The 20,221-nt window shown below is 43.5% G+C and overlaps 1 protein-coding gene and 1 long non-coding RNA gene across 5 annotated transcripts in view; one reads left to right on the top strand and one right to left on the bottom strand.

The window, feature by feature from the left end:
• LOC128701103 (uncharacterized) overlaps nt 1-20,221 on the bottom strand; it is a 50,340-nt gene that overhangs the window by 9,501 nt on the left and 20,618 nt on the right. For 3 of the 4 annotated variants that reach the window (XM_070100524.1, XM_053794657.2, XM_070100526.1), the window contains 5 exons: nt 19,835-19,890; nt 18,934-19,006; nt 16,472-16,506; nt 14,828-15,457; nt 8,296-14,070 (listed from right to left, as the gene is read on the bottom strand). In XM_070100524.1, the coding sequence (XP_069956625.1) occupies nt 13,863-14,070; nt 14,828-15,457; nt 16,472-16,506; nt 18,934-19,006; nt 19,835-19,890 (1,002 nt within the window). In that variant the 3' untranslated portion in view covers nt 8,296-13,862. Of the gene's footprint in view, nt 1-8,295; nt 14,071-14,827; nt 15,458-16,471; nt 16,507-18,933; nt 19,007-19,834; nt 19,891-20,221 lie in introns of those variants that run through there. The other variant, XM_070100525.1, reaches the window with a different exon arrangement.
• Nucleotides 16,641-20,221, top strand: part of LOC138854894 (uncharacterized) — a 90,041-nt gene continuing 86,460 nt past the window's right edge. The window contains exon 1 of the long non-coding RNA XR_011394030.1: nt 16,641-17,350. This is a non-coding gene — a long non-coding RNA (uncharacterized lncRNA). The remainder of the gene's footprint in view (nt 17,351-20,221) is intronic.

The following is a 20,221-nucleotide window of genomic DNA, read 5'->3' as shown; positions in this document are numbered from 1 at the left end:
GTTAAAAGTTTACACTCTCTTTTTAACAGGTTTAAGACCACAAAGCACTATGTTATTGCCAACATCTGCACTCACAAATGTTGCAGGACGCCTCCTGTCTTCACGTTTGCTAACAGAGTTTTTCTTTACAGCAAATATACAAGCTTGGAGCTGTTAGCCTATTTCAGCTAGTTTACAGACTAAGAGTTATCTACAGTTCACTTACTGAGAGCCGTTATCTCACCGCAGTTTATTTACAAATTAAGAACTGTTATCTTGCCTCGGCTCTTTCAAAGTCTGGTGTACCATCCTCATGATGCGACCCACAACAGCCAAATGACACCCAGGTACCTATTTACCCCTAAGTGAACAGAGAAGCACCAGGCAAGGCGAGACGTGAACAGAGAGAGCACCAGGCAAGGCGAGACGTGAACAGAGAGAGCACCAGGCAAGGCGAGACGTGAACAGAGAGAGCACCAGGCATGGCGAGACGTGAACAGAAGCAGCACCAAGCAAGGCGAGACGTGAACAGAGACAGCACCAGGCAAGGCGAGACGTGAACAGAGAGAGCACCAGGCAAGGCGAGACGTGAACAGAGAGAGCACCAGGCATGGCGAGACGTGAACAGAAGCAGCACCAAGCAAGGCGAGACGTGAACAGAGACAGCACCAGGCAAGGCGAGACGTGAACAGAGACAGCACCAGGCAAGGCGAGACGTGAACAGAGACAGCACCAGGCAAGGCGAGACGTAAACAGAGACAGCACCAGGCATGGCGAAATGTGACAATCACACGAGTGATCTTCGGTTGCAAGCAAATCTTTCAGGATTCGCTAATGTTAATCAAGCCAGCGATGTTACTGAGGTTGTTATACCCACTTCGAGGCGTCCTTCTATCCCCTGAGGAAGACGGAATCTTGGTGGCACTGTAGCAGTGAGGATAGTCGACAAAGAGTCACTATACTGAAACTGTATCTTATCGGGTTAGAAATTTCACTAGGCTACGGAGTTGCTGTTTGCAGTATTTGTATAACTTTCTAAGTCTTCCAGTCCTAAAAACTCTGATTTCTTTATTTTGTTTTAGCACAGAAGCTCTGATTCCTTTCTTCTTTCTTGGCTCGAAAGCTCTTGATTCATTTATTTTCTTTTGGCACAAAAGATCTGATTCCTTTTTGTTTTAGCACAAAAACTCTGATTCCTTTCTTTTGTTGTTTTGGCTCGAAAGCTCTGATTCCTTTCTGTAAAATTAAAAAAAATATATATCGAATGTATGTACTTTCTTTAAAGTCAATAATAAATAAACTGAGAAATACAAGGGAGAATAAAGACGTAGTCATCAATGCCTCAATAAAGATAGTTATCTTCTTCCCAGTAACACCACTGTGTTTTACTACCCTTGCCTCAAACACCTAGATAATAGACGACAGTCCTTAATCTAGGTAGAAATAGAAAGTCCTCAGTAGATAGCCTCAGTGTTGACTCCAATGTCCTCTTCTCTTTGTCCAACGCAGTTCCATGTACTCCCATGTACCCTGGCCACCTTGCCAAGAGTACAAGTCATCATTTTCACCTCCACAATTGTTTTCAGTGTACCACTGGAGCCATTGACGAAATTACAGGGGAAAAAATCCGTCAACCTTAAGAGGACTGGAAGATAAACTCAGAAACATGACTGCGATGTCTTTCATCTCCTCACTAGATAGTTCTACAACTCCTCCTAGATTAATCTACTTCGCTACGTTTTACAATCCTTTGACGATCCTAGAGTTTAGCATCAATCTGTCGTCCATGATAAAGTTATGAGGCTTTTTCTGGCTGTCGCCTCACAGTGGGTGGGAGCCAGGCTTCCAGCCACACTAGGTTGGAGCTACACTAAGTGGGAGCTACACTAAGTGGGAGCTACACTAAGTGGGAGTGGGCATATGTCCAGCCTCCTAGATGGCCTTGTCAGACTTCCTCTCCTCCTTGGTAACATGCACTGAACTGCTTGAAGAGAAAGATCCAAGTTGCAGAACAAGCTTCTTGTTTGGACAAGGTTTTTTTTTTCTGAGTAGAGCTTCGATAATACGCAGAGAAAACGTTCTCCCCTTAAAAAAAATGTTGTGCAATTTATTTCGTTGAATTCAAACTGGTTGACAACACAGCATTTATTCCGACCCTGTATTCAGTGAAAATGCAAAGCAGATTCAAATGCTCTTCGTAACAGTGAGTGAAAAATATGTTTGCAAGAAGGTAGTTGTTGACCAGCATAGTGTGCGTGTTCTAATCTGGGTAAGTGGCTAGGAATGACGTGTAAAATGTAAAGAAGTCAATGACATCATTAAAAGAGATCTTGCCAGAGCTCAAGTGCCCTACCCAGAGAGGGTATCCAGTTCTCCTGTGCTCACCGAAATGCTTGTGGGTTGCGGGTTGATACGCTACTCCTGGCCCCGTCTCTTAGATCTCCAGTTGGGGTGGGAGGTCCTGATCTCTGGAATTTCCTGGTTTTTTGAGACCGTATACAAAGGTTGAATCCAGCACCTCATGCAGGTCATTCTACCTGCTTACCACCATAAAAAATTAAAATGCATTCCTTAAATCCCCATCTAAGACATTTGTGCTTTTCATCCTTCATCTTTACCCTCATACCCCTGTGTCTCGCATTTCAAATATTCTACTTGTCCTTTCGGGCCCCGAGTACCCGATGGGATCACATTATATCCCTGGAAGCCTAGCAACCTGCTGCTAATTTAGTTTTGGTCAGAAATGTGGTGCTTGTGATCACGGGAAAGCAAACAATCTTCTGGTATACATTAGCTTGGACCATTAGTATTACTTCGTACCAAAAAAAAGCGACGATCCTTGGCCTCCTAAAGGTGAAATATATTACAAATTTTCTCGAAGAATTTAGTTCCAAGCTCAACGAAACTATTACGAGGCCCATGAGCTGCAGCTTTCCTGTTCAGCACCTCACTGTTATCCTGGGGGCACACTAAACTTAGAGGAATTATACAACGCTTGCGGGGTGAAGGTATTCAGGCTTAATTCAGGGAACTGGAGCACAGATCCAATTCCCTAGATCAAGAGCCCCTCACCAGCGTCAAGGAACCTCCCTTGAGGGGTCCAGCACCTCAGTGTGGCCATCCAGAGAGAACACAACTTGAGCACACTGACTCACCTTCTGGTCTCAGAATACAAAAAACACACAAAATGAGACGTTATAAAGATTTAATGGCGCCGTATATCACAATGTTCCTGTTTATAACAAGTCTGGCTGTGGAGCACCACACATCCAGCTCCTGGTCTCTCAGCAGTCACTACACGTAGCCTCCCGACCAGCTGTGCACATAATCATATGTTATGTAACCTCGACCCCCCTTTTACATATTAAATTATTCATTTCCATAACAACAGAGAGTTCCAGAAAATATTTAGTTCCAGTGATTATTTCTGTATATATATTCTTTTCACACTGCTATATTTACTTGTTATTTTAACTATAAGGTATAATTCTATGTTTTTTTTTTTATTATTTTCTAATTATATATTTTTAACGCTGGTCCAGAAGGCTGAGGCTGCCGTGACAAACCTATTATCATGCGTGTTGGGTATCCTAACAGTTTCCTTGAACGAAGGCGCCTCCTGATTCTCCCTGTCAAGGTTTTTCTAAAATTTACTTTCTGAAAAAAAAATTAACTCTTTATTTACTGCTTTTTTGCAAAATTTAAAAATAAAAATAGACTGATAATGTAAGGATCTGCCTGGCATGGGCCAGTAGGCCTGCTGCAGTGTTCCTTCTATCCTATGTTCTTAAGTAAAGCTGCTAAACGAGAAAGAAAAGCAAGCAGGGTCATTGGTCGAGCAGTAAACCACTGACCAATCAGAGGTTTTCCTCAATATTTTCTTACTCCGTAAATTTTCCTCCTTTGTTGATATGCAGAGAGTGGCGCATTGAGAGAGAGAGAGAGAGAGAGAGAGAGAGAGAGAGAGAGAGAGAGAGAGAGAGAGAGAAAGGTTGTTAATATGGTATCGTGACATGATGTAGCCAGTGATATGATGTAGCCAGAGATATGATGTAGCCAGTGATATGATGTAGCCAGAGATATGATGTAGCCAGAGATATGATGTAGCCAGTGATATGATGTAGCCAGAGATATGATGTAGCCAGTGATATGATGTAGCCAGAGATATGATGTAGCCAGTGATATGATGTAGCCAGTGATATGATGTAGCCAGTGATATGATGTAGCCAGTGATATGATGTAGCCAGTGATATGATGTAGCCAGAGATATGATGTAGCCAGTGATATGATGTAGCCAGTGATATGATGTAGCCAGTGATATGATGTAGCCAGAGATATGATGTAGCCAGAGATATGATGTAGCCAGTGATATGATGTAGCCAGAGATATGATGTAGCCAGAGATATGATGTAGCCAGTGATATGATGTAGCCAGTGATATGATGTAGCCAGTGATATGATGTAGCCAGTGATATGATGTAGCCAGTGATATGATGTAGCCAGAGATATGATGTAGCCAGTGATATGATGTAGCCAGAGATATGATGTAGCCAGAGATATGATGTAGCCAGTGATATGATGTAGCCAGTGATATGATGTAGCCAGTGATATGATATAGCCAGTGATATGATGTAGCCAGTGATATGATGTAGCCAGTGATATGATGTAGCCAGTGATATGATGTAGCCACAGATATGATGTAGCCAGTGATATGATGTAGCCAGTGATATGATGTAGCTAGTGATATGATGTAGCCAGAGATATGATGTAGCCAGTGATATGATGTAGCCAGTGATATGTTGTAGCCAGAGATATGATGTAGCTAGTGATATGATGTAGCCAGACATATGACGTAGCCAGTGATATGATGTAGCCAGTGATATGATGTAGCCAGAGATATGATGTAGCCAGTGATATGATGCAGCCAGTGATATGATGTAGCCAGTGATATGATGTAGCCAGTGATATGATGTAGCCAGAGATATGATGTAGCTAGTGATATTATGTAGCCAGAGATATGACGTAGCCAGTGATATGATGTAGCCAGAGATATGATGTAGCCAGAGATATGATGTAGCCAGTGATATGATGTAGCCAGAGATATGATGTAGCCAGTGATATGATGTAGCCAGTGATATGGTGTAGCCAGAGATATGATGTAGCCAGTGACATGATGTAGCCAGAGATACGATGTAGCCAGTGATATGATGTAGCCAGAGATATGATGTAGCCAGTGATATGACGTAGCCAGTGATATGATGTAGCCAGTAATATAATGTAGCCAGTGAAATGATGTAGCCAGAGATATGATGTAGCCAGAGATACGATGTAGCTAGTGATATGATGTAGCCAGAGATATGATGTAGCCAGAGATATGATGTAGCCAGAGATATGATGTAGCCAGTGATATGATGTAGCCAGTGATATGATGTAGCCAGTGATATGATGTAGCCAGTGATATGATGTAGCCAGTTATATGACGTAGCCAGAGAGATGATGGAGCCAGTGATATGATGTAGCCAGTGATATGATGTAGCCAGTGATATGATGTAGCCAGTGATATGATGTAGCCAGTGATATGATGTAGCCAGTGATATGATGTAGCCAGAGATATGATGTAGCCAGTGATATGATGTAGCCAGTGATATCATGTAGCCAGTGATATGATGTAGCCAGTGATATGATGTAGCCAGTGATATGATGTAGCCAGTGATATGATGTAGCCAGTGATATGATGTAGCCAGTGATATGATGTAGCCAGCATGTGGTGATGGTTGGATCACCACAGCAACACTACACACACACACACACACACACACACACACACACACACACACACACACACACACACACACACACACACACACACACACACACACACCCTCAACAGCCAACATGTGAGGGAAAATTTCCTGGATTTTTTCCCCTAACTTTTCCTCTATGTTGCCACGCCTCACTTTCAGCTGTATTTTACTGACTTGCATAATAATTTTTTCTCTCAAATTTTTTTGGAGAATGCTGTTGTTGTTGTATTGTTAAGAAATTTGCCCTGGTTAAGAGAGAAACTAATATATTAAATATTAATTACAAAGAAGGCCACTAGCATGCCTAGGCATTTCGGGCAGTGATAGCCCCATCATTAAATACTAGATACCTAGTCAGTGGAGAGAAATATAGCTAGAAATAGTTTAATTAATTTACAATCACCACCAACGCCAGGTATTGTAGAAGTGTGAGAGAAACGTCGTTAGGTATTGTAGAAGTGTGGCTAACGCGACGGTCTAGAGTTTTGAGACTCTCTGTCCGCGGGTTCAAACCCCACCCGTGGTATGGACTGTGACCTTCCCTCTAGAGGACGACTATAGGGTGATGGAGGGAGTGGCGGTGTTCCCTAATTGGACTAAATGCTGGTTTAAAGGCTTTGTCTTTATATACCTTCGTGTTGTTGATACCTGGTGTGTCAATGTCTCTCTGTCTTACATGTACGTGAAGTCACACACCCACACGTATATTTATATACAAAGAGATGCTTCCAATATTGTACCAGCTGGTGTATATTGTACCAGCTGGTATAATATACAGTATCTGGTACAATATACAGCATCTGGTACAATATACAGCATCTGGTACAATATATGGAGCATCATTCACAGGAACCCGGGAGATGCAGAGATAGTGAGGCTGTCAACAAGGACGGAAAACCTGGAGATCAAATTGATCTTTGTTGTATGAGGGGGGAAGGGGGAGGGGAAGGAGGTGAGGGGAGTTTATCTGGGTGGGGGGACCTTGAAAAGGGAGGTTGGTGCCACTTAGAGAGGGCGTGAAGTCTTGGTATATGCATAATTATCGGAGGGGAGAGGTGAGGGGAGAGGAGGGTGAGGGGAGAGGTGAGGGGAGAGAAGAGTGAGGGGAGAGGAGGGTGAGGGGAGAGGTGAGGGGAGAGGAGGGTGTGGGGGAGAGGTGAGGGGAAAGAAGGGTGAGGGGAGAGGAGGGTGAGGGGAGAGGTGAGGGGAGAGAAGGGTGAGGGGAGAGAAGGGTGAGGGGAGAGGAGGGTGAGGGGAGAGGTGAGGGGAGAGGAGGGTGAGGGGAGAGGAGGGTGAGGGGAGAGGAGGGTGAGGGGAGAGGTGAGGGGAGAGAAGGGTGAGGGGAGAGAAGGGTGAGGGGAGAGGAGGGTGAGGGGAGAGGTGAGGGGAGAGGAGGGTGAGGGGAGAGGAGGGTGAGGGGAGAGGAGGAGAGGTTAATACACACTAGCTGATAACGTGTTAGTTACTGTCATAGGCACTTGTCAATAGAAACGGCCTGTTTTTGAGAGTGTACTGACCCACCTGTATATACAAGGGTCGAGCCTACTGTTCCTGGTCAGGGTTTTAACTTTCACAGTAACTGATTCTTATCTTCTCTGTACACTTTTATTATTATTATTATTATTAGCAGTAGTAGTAGTAGTAGGGAGAAGTAGCTCCAATACCTTGGATCAAGAGCCCTCACCGGCTTCCAGGTGGGAGGAACTGCCTAAAATTAATTATACTAATCCTTTTTTTTAATATATATATATATATATATATATATATATATATATATATATATATATATATATATATATATATATATATAATTTATTTAAAAAATTGTCAGAAATTGGATAATGATTGAAAAGGCTTCAAAGTTCGTGCTATTTAATTTTGGTGATAATTTTTCAATTGAATTTACAAAAAAGGGGGCGGGGGGCGGGGGGGGGGGTGGCCGGGGGGGGGGGGGCGGCGGGGGGGGGCGGGGGCGGGGGGCGGGGGGGGGGGGGGGTAGCAACACAGATGTTGCAAGGGTATGGAATAGGATATTTAAAGCAGTAAAAAGCTCTTATAAAGTTACTTTTCAGAAGAGCTTTATAAGATAGCTGACTTTATCTGGAAAAGTGGCTGGATATTAACCCTCACGTGGATATTATTATATGGGTCTTATCCAACAATTACCAGCAGAGAAAAATTATATTTGAGAATTCTGTATGGTGTTCCGTGGCCTGGTAGACAACGCTGTCGCTTCACACACTGAGTGTCCGTGGTTCGATCCCCGACACGGGTGGAAACATTGAGCGTATTTCCTCACACCTGTTGTTCCCGTTCACCTAGAAAGTGCCTGTGTGTTAGCGGACTGGTGTGGGTCGCATCCTGGGGCACAAGATTGAAGGACCACAGTGGAAGTGAGACAGTCCTCAATAACACACTGACTTTCTTGGGTGGCTAACCCTCCGGAGTTAAAAATCCGAACAAAATATGTACTGAATATTACCCAGGGTGGCACGAAGGTCATCAAACAACACTCAAAATATATTATTTTATTAAATACGTAAACACGTTAATGTATTTTATGAATGACTGTTAACCTATGAGCATGTGTACAGCCTACTGTAGTTAACTGGCCAATGAGAGTGTTGTTCACAGCCTACTGTAGTTAACTGGCCAATGAGAGTGTTGTTCACAGCCTACTGTAGTTAACTGGCCAATGAGAGTGTTGTTCACAGCCTACTGTAGTTAACTGGCCAATGAGAGTTTTGTTCACAGCGTACTGTAGTTAACTGGCCAATGAGAGTGTTGTTCACAGCCTACTGTAGTTAACTGGCCAATGAGAGTATTGTTCACAGCCTACTGTAGTTAACTGGCCAATGAGAGTGTTGTTCACAGCCTACTGTAGTTAACTGGCCAATGAGAGTGTTGTTCACAGCCTACTGTAGTTAACTGGCCAATGAGAGTGTTGTTCACAGCCTACTGTAGTTAACTGGCCAATGAAAGCGTTGTTCACAGCCTACTGTAGTTAACTGGCCAATGAGAGCGTTGTTCACAGCCTACTGTAGTTAACTGGCCAATGAGAGTGTTGTTCACAGCCTACTGTAGTTAACTGGCCAATGAGAGTGTTGCTCACAGCCTACTGTAGTTAACTGGCCAATGAAAGCGTTGTTCACAGCCTACTGTAGTTAACTGGCCAATGAGAGCGTTGTTCACAGCCTACTGTAGTCAGCAATGATGGCAAACTGACAGCTTGGAAGAAAAACGTAAATAAAAGGCTGGAAGAATGGACCAGTCAGGATGTCTTGAAACTGTTCCAGTACCTTGGTTTGTCCAGAGACTGTCTACAAGTTCCAATGTTAATCCCACCACTGCCACCATGCGAGAAGAGAGCAACTGCTCTCACACTGGTTGAACTCCAGCTCTGGGTCATCATATTACTAAGACCCACGTCAGGAAACACTTGTCCTGTTTCCTGACAAATCTTACCTAACCTAACCAGTTAGCCATAGTCGAGGTTAACAGTCAAGTCCAGCAAGAACAAGGCAGTAAACGGCAGCTAGACACAGTCAGGGACGTGAACCGAGACATGACCTCCCCGAAAGCAAAATTAGGTCAGTACACTCAAGCGATGAAACACAAATAAAGCTTTAAAAGCCGGAAAAATAAAGCCCGGTATTGCTATCAAATTCTGACAAAGCCAGGTACCATTATTAGAGATGCGAGAAATTTCTATAGCAATAGAGAATGGTAAGTAACTAGGCTTGACCCCGGGAAGGAGAGGTAGTACACATATATACTGTACACACACACACACACATAATATATATATATATATATATATATATATATATATATATATATATATATATATATATATATATATATATATATATATATATATATATATATATATATATATATATATGGCAGTGGTTTAGCAATACGAGGCAGCCACAGTTAGACTGATCAGCCAAGTCTTTCTGAAAAACATCTTACCATAATACTCGTAAAGGAGCACTAAACTCAAAGGGGCTATATAAGGCCTAGAGAACGAGGTGTCAACAGACAGACGTGCTGTGAAAGGAGGGTAGCTCCAATGCCACAAATCAAGAGCCCTCCAACATCAGGGCAACCCCCCTCCCCCCCTGTTGAAGTAACTGGTATCAGGGTAGAATGCATTACTGAGTTAAGCTGAGATGATGCAGCATCACTGAGTCAAGCTGAGGTGCAGCATCACTGAGTCAAGTTGAGATGATGCTGCAGCATCACTGAGTCAAGTTGAGATGTTGCTGCAGCATCACTGAGTCAAGTTGAGATGATGCTGCAGCATCACTGAGTCAAGCTGAGATGTTGCTGCAGCATCACTGAGTCAAGCTGAGATGTTGCTGCAGCATCACTGAGTCAAGCTGAGATGTTGCTGCAGCATCACTGAGTCAAGTTGAGATGATGCTGCAGCATCACTAAGTCAAGCTGAGATGTTGCTGCAGCATCACTGAGTCAAGCTGAGGTGCAGCATCACTGAGTCAAGTTGAGATGATGCTGCAGCATCACTAAGTCAAGCTGAGATGTTGCTGCAGCATCACTGAGTCAAGCTGAGATGTTGCTGCAGCATCACTGAGTCAAGCTGAGATGTTGCTGCAGCATCACTGAGTCAAGCTGAGATGATATATATCCCACATCACATATTCCTCAAGTCTTTTATTAATAAAACCAAAATACATAAAAAAAGACAAATTATATATAAAATATATTGGCTTGTAACAAGCAACAATATCAACAAAATTCACAGATTGCCACGTTTCGCCCTATGTAGAGAGAGCTTCATAAATTTTATACAGAACAAAACAGTATCCCCAAAGAAGGCTTCTTATTTAACTTATTTCTCTTATTTAAGACAACAAAAATCCACGGGAAAAAATCCGAGAATCAGGAAATTTGTGGATTTCAATACTCTTTAAAAAATACTATATTTGGAGACGCCACTGATGGCGTCTGCAGTTGGATAAATATGTAAGTAAACACTACGACATATTTAATAATCGGTGAAGAAAATATTTTTTTTAGTGGGTTTGGGTTTGAGAATGACCTGCCTGGTATGGGCCAATAGGCCTTCTGCCCTGAACTGCATGCAAGTTCCGTTTTCCCCACAGTGTGTTGGTATAGCCAGACCATTTCCAACCCATACCACATTTGGCCGCATTGTACGATTTTTTAGGCCAGGTTAGGCCCATCATGTTAATTCATGTCAATATGTCTACCAATTCTTAAGAATAAGTGAAGGAAATGAATAACATCTGTAACCAAATTCGCTTATTTGGTCACTCTGGTTAAAAGAAAATCTACATATACCGGGTATTTAAACCCTATGGCACTTTACAACCCACATTCCTGGAAGAAAACTTCTGACGACGTTTCGATCCTCCTACGATTAAGTGATAATGGTTCAGAGTGGGAGAAACGTCGTCCAAAGTTTCGTCTGGAAACTGTGGGATTATTTGTGAATGGTTCCAGCCACGATAATCTGGACTCGTGTCCTGTATGGCACTTGTATGTTCCCAGCCTCGCGTGACTAGTTTAATACATTAACTCTAAATCAAAATCATTTAGAATCCTCGGTGTCCGTCTATGAAGGATACTAGAGCTGTGTCATAAAAAATATTTGAAAAAAAACGAGCATTCTGAGAGCCAGAATATTTCCTAGGAAGGTCTATCTGCCTCAGGTTGGAAGACCGGTGTTAGCTAGGAACATGGGTTACACAGGGTGGTGGAATGTACAAGGGTGTGTTAGCTAGGAACAAGTGTTAAACAGAGTGGTGGGATGTACAAGGGTATGTTAGCTAGGAACATGGGTTACACAGGGTGGTGGAATGTACAAGGGTGTGTTAGCTAGGAACAAGTGTTAAACAGAGTGGTGGAATGTACAAGGGTGTGTTAGCTAGGAACATGGATTAAACAGGGTGGTGGAATGTACAAGGGTGTGTTAGCTAGGAACATGGGTTACACAGGGTGGTGGAATGTACAAGGGTATGTTAGCTAGGAACATGGGTTACACAGGGTGGTGGAATGTACAAGGGTGTGTTAGCTAGGAACATGGATTAAACAGGGTGGTGGAATGTACAAGGGTATGTTAGCTAGGAACATGGGTTACACAGGGTGGTGGAATGTACAAGGGTGTGTTAGCTAGGAACATGGATTAAACAGGGTGGTGGAATGTACAAGGGTATGTTAGCTAGGAACATGGGTTACACAGGGTGGTGGAATGTACAAGGGTGTGTTAGCTAGGAACATGGATTAAACAGGGTGGTGGAATGTACAAGGGTGTGTTAGCTAGGAACATGGGTTACACAGGGTGGTGGAATGTACAAGGGTGTGTTAGCTAGGAACATGGATTAAACAGGGTGGTGGAATGTACAAGGGTGTGTTAGCTAGGAACATGGGTTACACAGGGTGGTGGAATGTACAAGGGTGTGTTAGCTAGGAACATGGGTTACACAGGGTGGTGGAATGTACAAGGGTGTGTTAGCTAGGAACATGGATTAAACAGGGTGGTGGAATGTACAAGGGTATGTTAGCTAGGAACATGGGTTACACAGGGTGGTGGAATGTACAAGGGTGTGTTAGCTAGGAACAAGTGTTAAACAGAGTGGTGGAATGTACAAGGGTGTGTTAGCTAGGAACATGGATTAAACAGGGTGGTGGAATGTACAAGGGTGTGTTAGCTAGGAACAGGTGCGTATGTTAAACAGGAAGGGGGGAGTGGATTGTACAAGGGTGTGTGAGGAGCTGACACTACAGATGTGGTATACGGGATAGGAATGTGCAAGGTTACATATACAGACTTCACACCACAGGTGTGTGGCACTGTGTTTACAGTGCTTTTGTACTGTTTTTGTTGTTGTTTTGGTAGTGTTTTTGTAGTGTTTTTCAGTAGACAGTGGTCTAACACTGTAGACAGCATGTATACAGTAGACACATACCTGAAACACAAAGCGGAGGCAACACTGAGACAGGAGTCAATAATCTTGTCTTGTAGAGATTGTACTTACCATCTCCTCAGCCGTATTAAGCAGCTGTCACACTCAATAACAATCACCAGCTGCCACACTCAGTAACAATCACCAGCTGTCACACTCAGTAACAATCACCAGCTGTCACACTCAGTAACAATCACCAGCTGTTACTCAGTAACAATCGCAAGTCATAGCTGCTTCCTAAGACATATTAAAACTCGAGTCGTAAGGAAAATTCCGTAAGTGTGAGCTGCTCAAGCTGTATTTTATCTAATATTTCGCGTCCGCTATAAAAGTTTGCTAATAGAGTTTTTTCTTTTGTTGCATCTTGAGTCAGCGCCATTAACAGCACCACAGGTAACTGGCAAGTGTTCTGGAATTACTTGCTACAGGCAATGTAAGACGTGTTGTGAGTAGCGGTGTGTGTGTGTGTGGGTGTATGGTATTGTGGGTGTGTGTGGGAGTTGTGTGTGTGTGTGTATGTGGGAGGTGTTGTGTGTGTGTGTATTTGGGAGGTGTTGTGTGTGTGTGGGAGGTGTTGTGTGTGTGTGGGAGGTGTTGTGTGTATGTGTGTGTGTGTGTGTATGTGGGATACATAAGGGGGATTACCAATAGACCCCTGGCTGTCTTCAAGCAGGCACTGGACAAGCATCTAAAGTCGGTACCTGGCCAGCCGGGCTGTGGCTTGTACGTTGGATTGCTTGCAGCCAGTAGTAACAGCCTAGTTGATCAGGCTCTGATCCACCATGAGGCCTGGTCACAGACCGGACCGTGGGGGAGTTGACCCCCAGAACTCTCTCCAGGTAAACTCCAGGAGGTGTTGTGTGTGTGTGTTTGGGTGGTGTCGTGGCTGTCTGTGGGAGGTTCTGTGTGTAACTGTACCTGATACCTGGAGTATACCTGGAGAGGGTTTCGGGGGTCAACGTCCCCGTGGCCCGGTCTGTGACCAGGCTTCACTGTGATGGCGTGGGTATTTGATGGCGATATGTGTATCTGCAGGGAATGCTGTGTGTATCTGTGTGTATGTGCTGGCTGGTGCTGTGTATTGCTACAGGCAACTCTGTGAAGGCCGGTGCAGGGAGCGTCCTTCCTCATAGCTTACAGCATCCTGGTTCCTGTCCTCGGCTTCTCAGTTCAAGCAACACCTTCCTCAGCCTCTGGTAGTCTCGCTCGTGCTTAAGGATCTTGCTCGAGGGTTTGGCGACGAGGTCGACCCCTGTCACCTGACACTTGTACCACACTCCACCCTCCAGGTCGATGGTAAAAGGCGAGATGCTGGCGCCTGTGCTAGGTCGAGGGCTGTAGACAAATAATACCCAAGAAACCCCCTCAGATAATGTCAGAGTTACCCATAGTTTACTAAAATACACTAACAAATAGCAGAAACTAGTGTTTAGCAGTTAGCAAAAACCACTACTGACAAAACCACTAACAAAGATTTATGTGTGGGTGAGACTTGGCACCTGCTATGTTCACCTAGTAGTAAATATGTACCTGGGTGTTAGTTGACTATTGTAAGTGACATTATAAGGGGTGGTAGCAGTAGTAGCTGAAATAACATGAACTCTAAGCCTGGAAATTTAATGGAATAAGAAGTATCAGTCTGCTACATCAACTGTCACTCTGCTACATCAACTATCACTCTGCTACATCAACTATCACTCTGCTACATCAACTATCACTCTGCTACATCAACTATCACTCTGCTACATCAACTATCACTCTGCTACATCAACTATCACTCTGCTACATCAACTATCACTCTGCTACATCAACTATCACTCTGCTACATCAACTATCACTCTGCTACATCAACTATCACTCTGCTACATCAACTATCACTCTGCTACATCAACTTTCAGTTATGATATAACGATACTTATTTTAAATCTTTGTTAATAATGGATTTGTTATATTTAATTTTCACTATAATTTCAGATTATTTACTAAAATAAATGATACTATTACACATAACTTTATTATTATTATTATTATTATTATTATTATTATAACTAAGCGTTAAACTCATAAGGGTCATACAACACATAAGACATACCTGGTATAAGGTCCACTTAAGAGTATCATGAGGGACAAGTCCTTGGCTGTAGTGGACAGAAGATATCTCTGTAGTTTCCTGACCATTTCTTCAATCGCCTCATCCTCATCCTCGCTGACAGATTCTCCTGGACCGTCAGAATCCCTCCTAAGTTCCATATTTTCAACGCTCACTTTTCTGACAGCGTTGGCTAGGCTTCCGTCACAGTCTTCCGGGGTGGCAACACTTCCAGCTCTCGGTTTATCTGATTTCCCCTGAGATTCAGAAGTAACTGTTTTTCTGGAGTGGTTGCTCAAGTGGTGCTTTCTCTTTCTAGTGGAGGTGTGGCAGGACTCTTCGAAGTGGGAGTCGTGTTTACGTCTGCCACAATGCAGATGGGAAGGATCCGGGTCATCAGCCCAGTGTCGCAAGTCCTGCAGGAGGGAATCAACTTGCTGGTAGCTACCCATGTATTTTGCCAGGCTCTGGTACATCCTGCTAGCCTTGAACACTCCGAGCTGGTCCAAGGTCTGAAAGGCCAGGATCCTGCCCAGGGGAGACCTGGGGCTCAGGCCAGGAGCCTCAGGGACTCGGGCTGTCCCTGATGTGAAGTCGAATGCCAGAGCCGCAATGATAACGTCACGCAAGTAACTGAAAAGTAAGATGATAAGTGAGCATCGGTGAAGTCAGTACATCAATCTCAATCTTAAAATAATGAATCCTAACTAGTCATAAGTTGGCCTGTGATACTCCAATACTGAAACTATGTACTGTGCCAAAACAAAAGCATTCACATTGCTGAACTCACAAACTAGTATTTAGTCACTTAGCCATAATACCAACTTACCTCATAATTTGTAATATTTTAAATTTAAGATTTAATCTAAGTCTGCCCGAAATGCCTAGCCATGCTAGGTGTTCTAGTGGTACACTCAGTAATTATTATTTTACTACATGTAAACCACACAATAACCAAATTCTGTAAACTCAGCATTGTAATACTTATAGAGAATAAACTTTGAATTACAGACAGCCCCCGCTTTAAGAACATAAGAACGAAGGAACACTGTAGCAGGCCTACTGGCCCATGCGAGGCAGGTCCAAGTCTCCTACCGGCTTAAGCCAATGCACCCAACCTAGTCAGGTCAGGTCACATTGACTTAAGGGAGGAACACGGCAACTTTACAGCGCATTGTTTTACAGCGTTTCGCTAATACAGCATTTTTTAATTATACTCATTTTTCATATATTCAGACTTCCTACAATAAATATATTCACCGCTCAGGATGAAAAATATTTTAAAGTAAGTAATACGTTTAATGTTTATGCATTTTTAGGTCTAGCTCTATTGTTCACTTAATATATGATACTATAAACATGTTATTAGCCTGTTATATGCATTTGAATTTAAGAAAAAAGAAGCTACGTTTCACTTTACGTCAGTTTTGTCTTTACAGCAGTAGCTGTATAAGTGAGGCCCTCCAGTATACTATAAAAAAACATGTTTATATTTTCCTTTCCTCAGCGCACTACACTGTCATTTTATCACTAACTCTCAGTGCCTGGAAGGTAATCAGTTTTGATTCAAAGAAAGGGACGGTAACTCCAATTTCCAGACTTAGAATCAAATCACCTTCCTGGAAGTGACAAGTTTGTACTACTCACCTGAACGGTCTACAGTCGTCCACTGGCTCTCCATCCTGCGAGGGAGAAAAATCAACAGTATGGGTATAAGCAATTTCACAAATTACGTACATTACAGAACTGAGTTACAAGAATGACAGAGTATTGCTGATATCTTGCAAGAAAATCTACACTGTGATTCAACGTGAAAATTAATCTGGCTAAGTGCCACGGCATTATGTCTAGCTCATCTAACATTGCTGAATTTAGTCCAGCATTAAATATATTTCTTCTTGGTGTTAGGAAGACAAACGTGCAGCAGAACAAGACTTTACCGGAGTAATGTTACTCTGAGGAGAGCTTTGTCATGTCATTCAAAGGTGTATATCCAACACAAAAATCTAGTTAGCTAGGTAGAGTGGGCAATGTGGGTCAGCCTGGAAAGCTAAGTGGAGTGGGTAACGTAGGTCAGCCTGGAAAGCTAGGTGGAGTGGGTAACGTGGGTCAGCCTGGAAAGCTAGGTGGAGTGGGTAACGTGGGTCAGCCTGGAAAGCTAGGTGGAGTGGGTAACGTGGGTCAGCCTGGAAAGCTAGGTGGAGTGCGTAACGTGGGTCAGACTGGAAAACTAGGTGGAGAGGGTAACGTGGGTCAGCCTGGAAAGCTAGGTGGAGATCTCAGTAGTAGTACCAGTTCCTAGTAACCAGTTACCAGTAACCAGTGTACCAGTAGATGACTCACTACCAACCGTCTGAGTGAATCACTGACTGTTATCCATGTTGCTGCTGACCATAGCATGATTTCAAACACCGCTCACCCTGTAAGCACTGGTGGGTCAGTCTAAGATAGGGAGCAGGGAGAGGCAGGTCGGCTGTTGGCGCTTCCCATACTTCCCGTTATATATTATACGTACTACCAGCCTACGTGAGTATTTTTACCCCATCCACGTTATCGAACCCACATGACAGAGAGGGCAATGTGGGTCAGACTGGAAAACTAGGTGGAGAGGGTAACGTGGGTTCAACCTGGAAAGCTAGGTGGAGAGGGTAATGTGGGTCAGACTGGAAAGCTAGGTAGAGTGGGTAATGGGTAGGAACCCAGGTTCTGATGCGAGGGGTCTCTCTGGAATGTCACCTGAACAGAAATCAGCGCCTCGCGTAACCTGGCGATGAACTTTCTCTGGTATCATGTTTGTCACGTCCAATGCATAGAACTGAGTAGACTCTGGCGTTGACATGACACACATTACATAGTACCAAAACACAGAGAGTACGTGTTATCCACCAAGATATACACTCACACTTTATGTAATGGTAAGATGCAAAACTCAGCATTAAAAAGAACAATAAAAAGTTGATAAATTAGACACATGTGCAACACTTGGGTATCTTTACTGAGGAAACGTTTCGCCACACAGTGGCTTCATCAGTCCTATACAAAAAAAATGAAGATCAGAAGGAGTTTGAAGTAGTCAGTCCCTCAGCCTGGAGTCCATGTAATCGGTCCATCAATATTGAAAAAACTCCAGGCTGAGGGACTGACTACCTCAAACTCCTTCTGATCTTCACCATTCTTCTTTGTATAGGACTGATGAAGCCACTGTGTAGCGAAACGTTTCCTCAGTAAAGATACCCAAGTGTTGCACATGTCGGTTCTCCGAAACATTATCTACATAACAGAAAGTGCCTGGAAGTTGCGGTCAACGGTACACAAAGTGATCTTAGAACACAATTAAGGTGTTTTTAGCATTGCTAAACTATTAATGAAACTCATCTTATGTGGACAGTTACCGGCTCATCACAAGGTAACAAGTGATATGGTTGAACACAGGTGGGAGGGAATGGGTGGTTTTGAGAAGGACTTGCCTTGTATGGGCCACTAAGCCTGCTGCAGTGTTCCTCCATTCTTATGTTCATCCCACTGCCAGTGGTGAGGTCCTAGTTTTCAACCCAGCAATCTGACCTGCATGGCATGCATCCCAGCATCATTACCAGGAGACATCCCAGCATCATCACCAGGAGACATCCCAGCATTACCAGGACACATCCCAACATCATCACCAGAACACATCCCAGCATCACCAGGATACATCCCAGCATCATCACCAGGATACATCCCAGCATCATCACCAGGACACATCCCAGCATCACCAGGACACATCCCAGCATCATCACCAGGAGACATCCCAGCATCATCACCAGGAGACATCCCAGCATCATCACCAGGAGACATCCCAGCATCATCACCAGGACACATCCCAGCATCACCAGGACACATCCCAGCATCATCACCAGGAGACATCCCAGCATCATCACCAGGAGACATCCCAGAATCATCACCAGGAGACATCCCAGAATCATCACCAGGAGACATCCCAGCTTTCCGCCAAGATAAAACCGTACTTCTGAACCTGGTACTCTCAACCGTCCAGGTATAACGTGCATCTCACCTTAGGACTGTCTAGCTTCTAGTATAATGTCTAGCGTTTCTATAATCGTGGGACTCACCTGGAAGACCTTGAAGTTGTTCTGTGGGGAGTGCATTAGATTTTCCACCGCCCGTCTCATCTTCCAGAGTTCACTGAGGGAGATATAAAGACAAACACGAATGTTAGTCAGCAGAATTTATATTGTATAATCTAGCACACTGCCGAGAAGTGTGAAAACAAACACACAAGTTACACAACAAACCTTTATTGCAACACTCTGTGTAGAGCTTTACGTCTCCACAATAAAGATCCCCAAGTGTTGCACATATGTCTAATCTATCAACTTGTCGGTTCTCTGAACGATTTATGGCACCATGAACCTCCACGCCTGGTCACAGACCGGGCCGCGGGGGCGTTGACCCCCGGAACTCTCTCCAGGTAAACTCCAGGTACACACAGAGTGAAACGTCGTTCCAGTGAGACTTTTCTCAGCAACATGTCTTCGTCTCCACGATGATTAAACTTGAACGAGACAAGAATCTTTGAAGACGTTACATAAGAACATAAGAGTGGAGGAACACTGCAGAAGGCCTACTGGCCCACTAGGCGAGTCCTTGTGTGAATAAATCAACCACTATCACTGAGAAACATTGAATCTATGTCACACTGCGTTTGTTGTTGTTATTATTATTATTATTATTATTATTATTATTATTATTATTATAAAGAGGGAGAACTAAACCCGAAGGGATTATAGTGCCTGTGGGAGTGGGGGGGGGGGCTGGAAGGCATTCAGGCTTAATTCAGGAAACTGGAACACAGATCCAGTTCCCTAGATCAAGAACCCGCTCACCAGCATCAAGGAACGTACCTTAAGGTGTCACACTGCATCTAGAAAAAGGGAAATGTGCAGCCTTGATTCACAGTTCAAGAGTCACTGGCCAGCATCAAGGGGAAAACAAGCGTATCACGACACTCACCCGGAGAAGAGATCAAGGGGACAGTAGGAGCTACGGGCTTGATCATCTTTTCCACGCTGAGGAGGAGAAAAGAGAGAGAATTAGAGACAGAGACTCGTGAGATATATATTTAAACAGTTGTTATGGTGTGGATGCTTAAAAGACTTAACTCTGATTTAATTAAACTTAGTTTCTTAGGTTTAAGGTTAAGTTGGTGTCTCAGGTTTAAAGTTAGTGTCTCAGGTTTAAAGTTAAACCTAGTGCCTTAGGTTTAAGGAGTAACTATAACACGGGGGCCATTACGGCTGCAACTCTAATGTACACAAACATCAAGAATACTTAATTTCGTAAAAAGTGGGGGATGAAAATAAGTTCTTGGTGATTATACAATGATATATACATCTTTGA

The sequence above is a fragment of the Cherax quadricarinatus genome, chromosome 73 (genome assembly GCF_038502225.1).
Source record: "Cherax quadricarinatus isolate ZL_2023a chromosome 73, ASM3850222v1, whole genome shotgun sequence".
NCBI lineage: Eukaryota > Metazoa > Arthropoda > Malacostraca > Decapoda > Parastacidae > Cherax > Cherax quadricarinatus.
The sequence above is the reverse complement of the archived record's forward strand: the minus strand, read 5'-3'. Positions and strand labels throughout refer to the sequence as shown.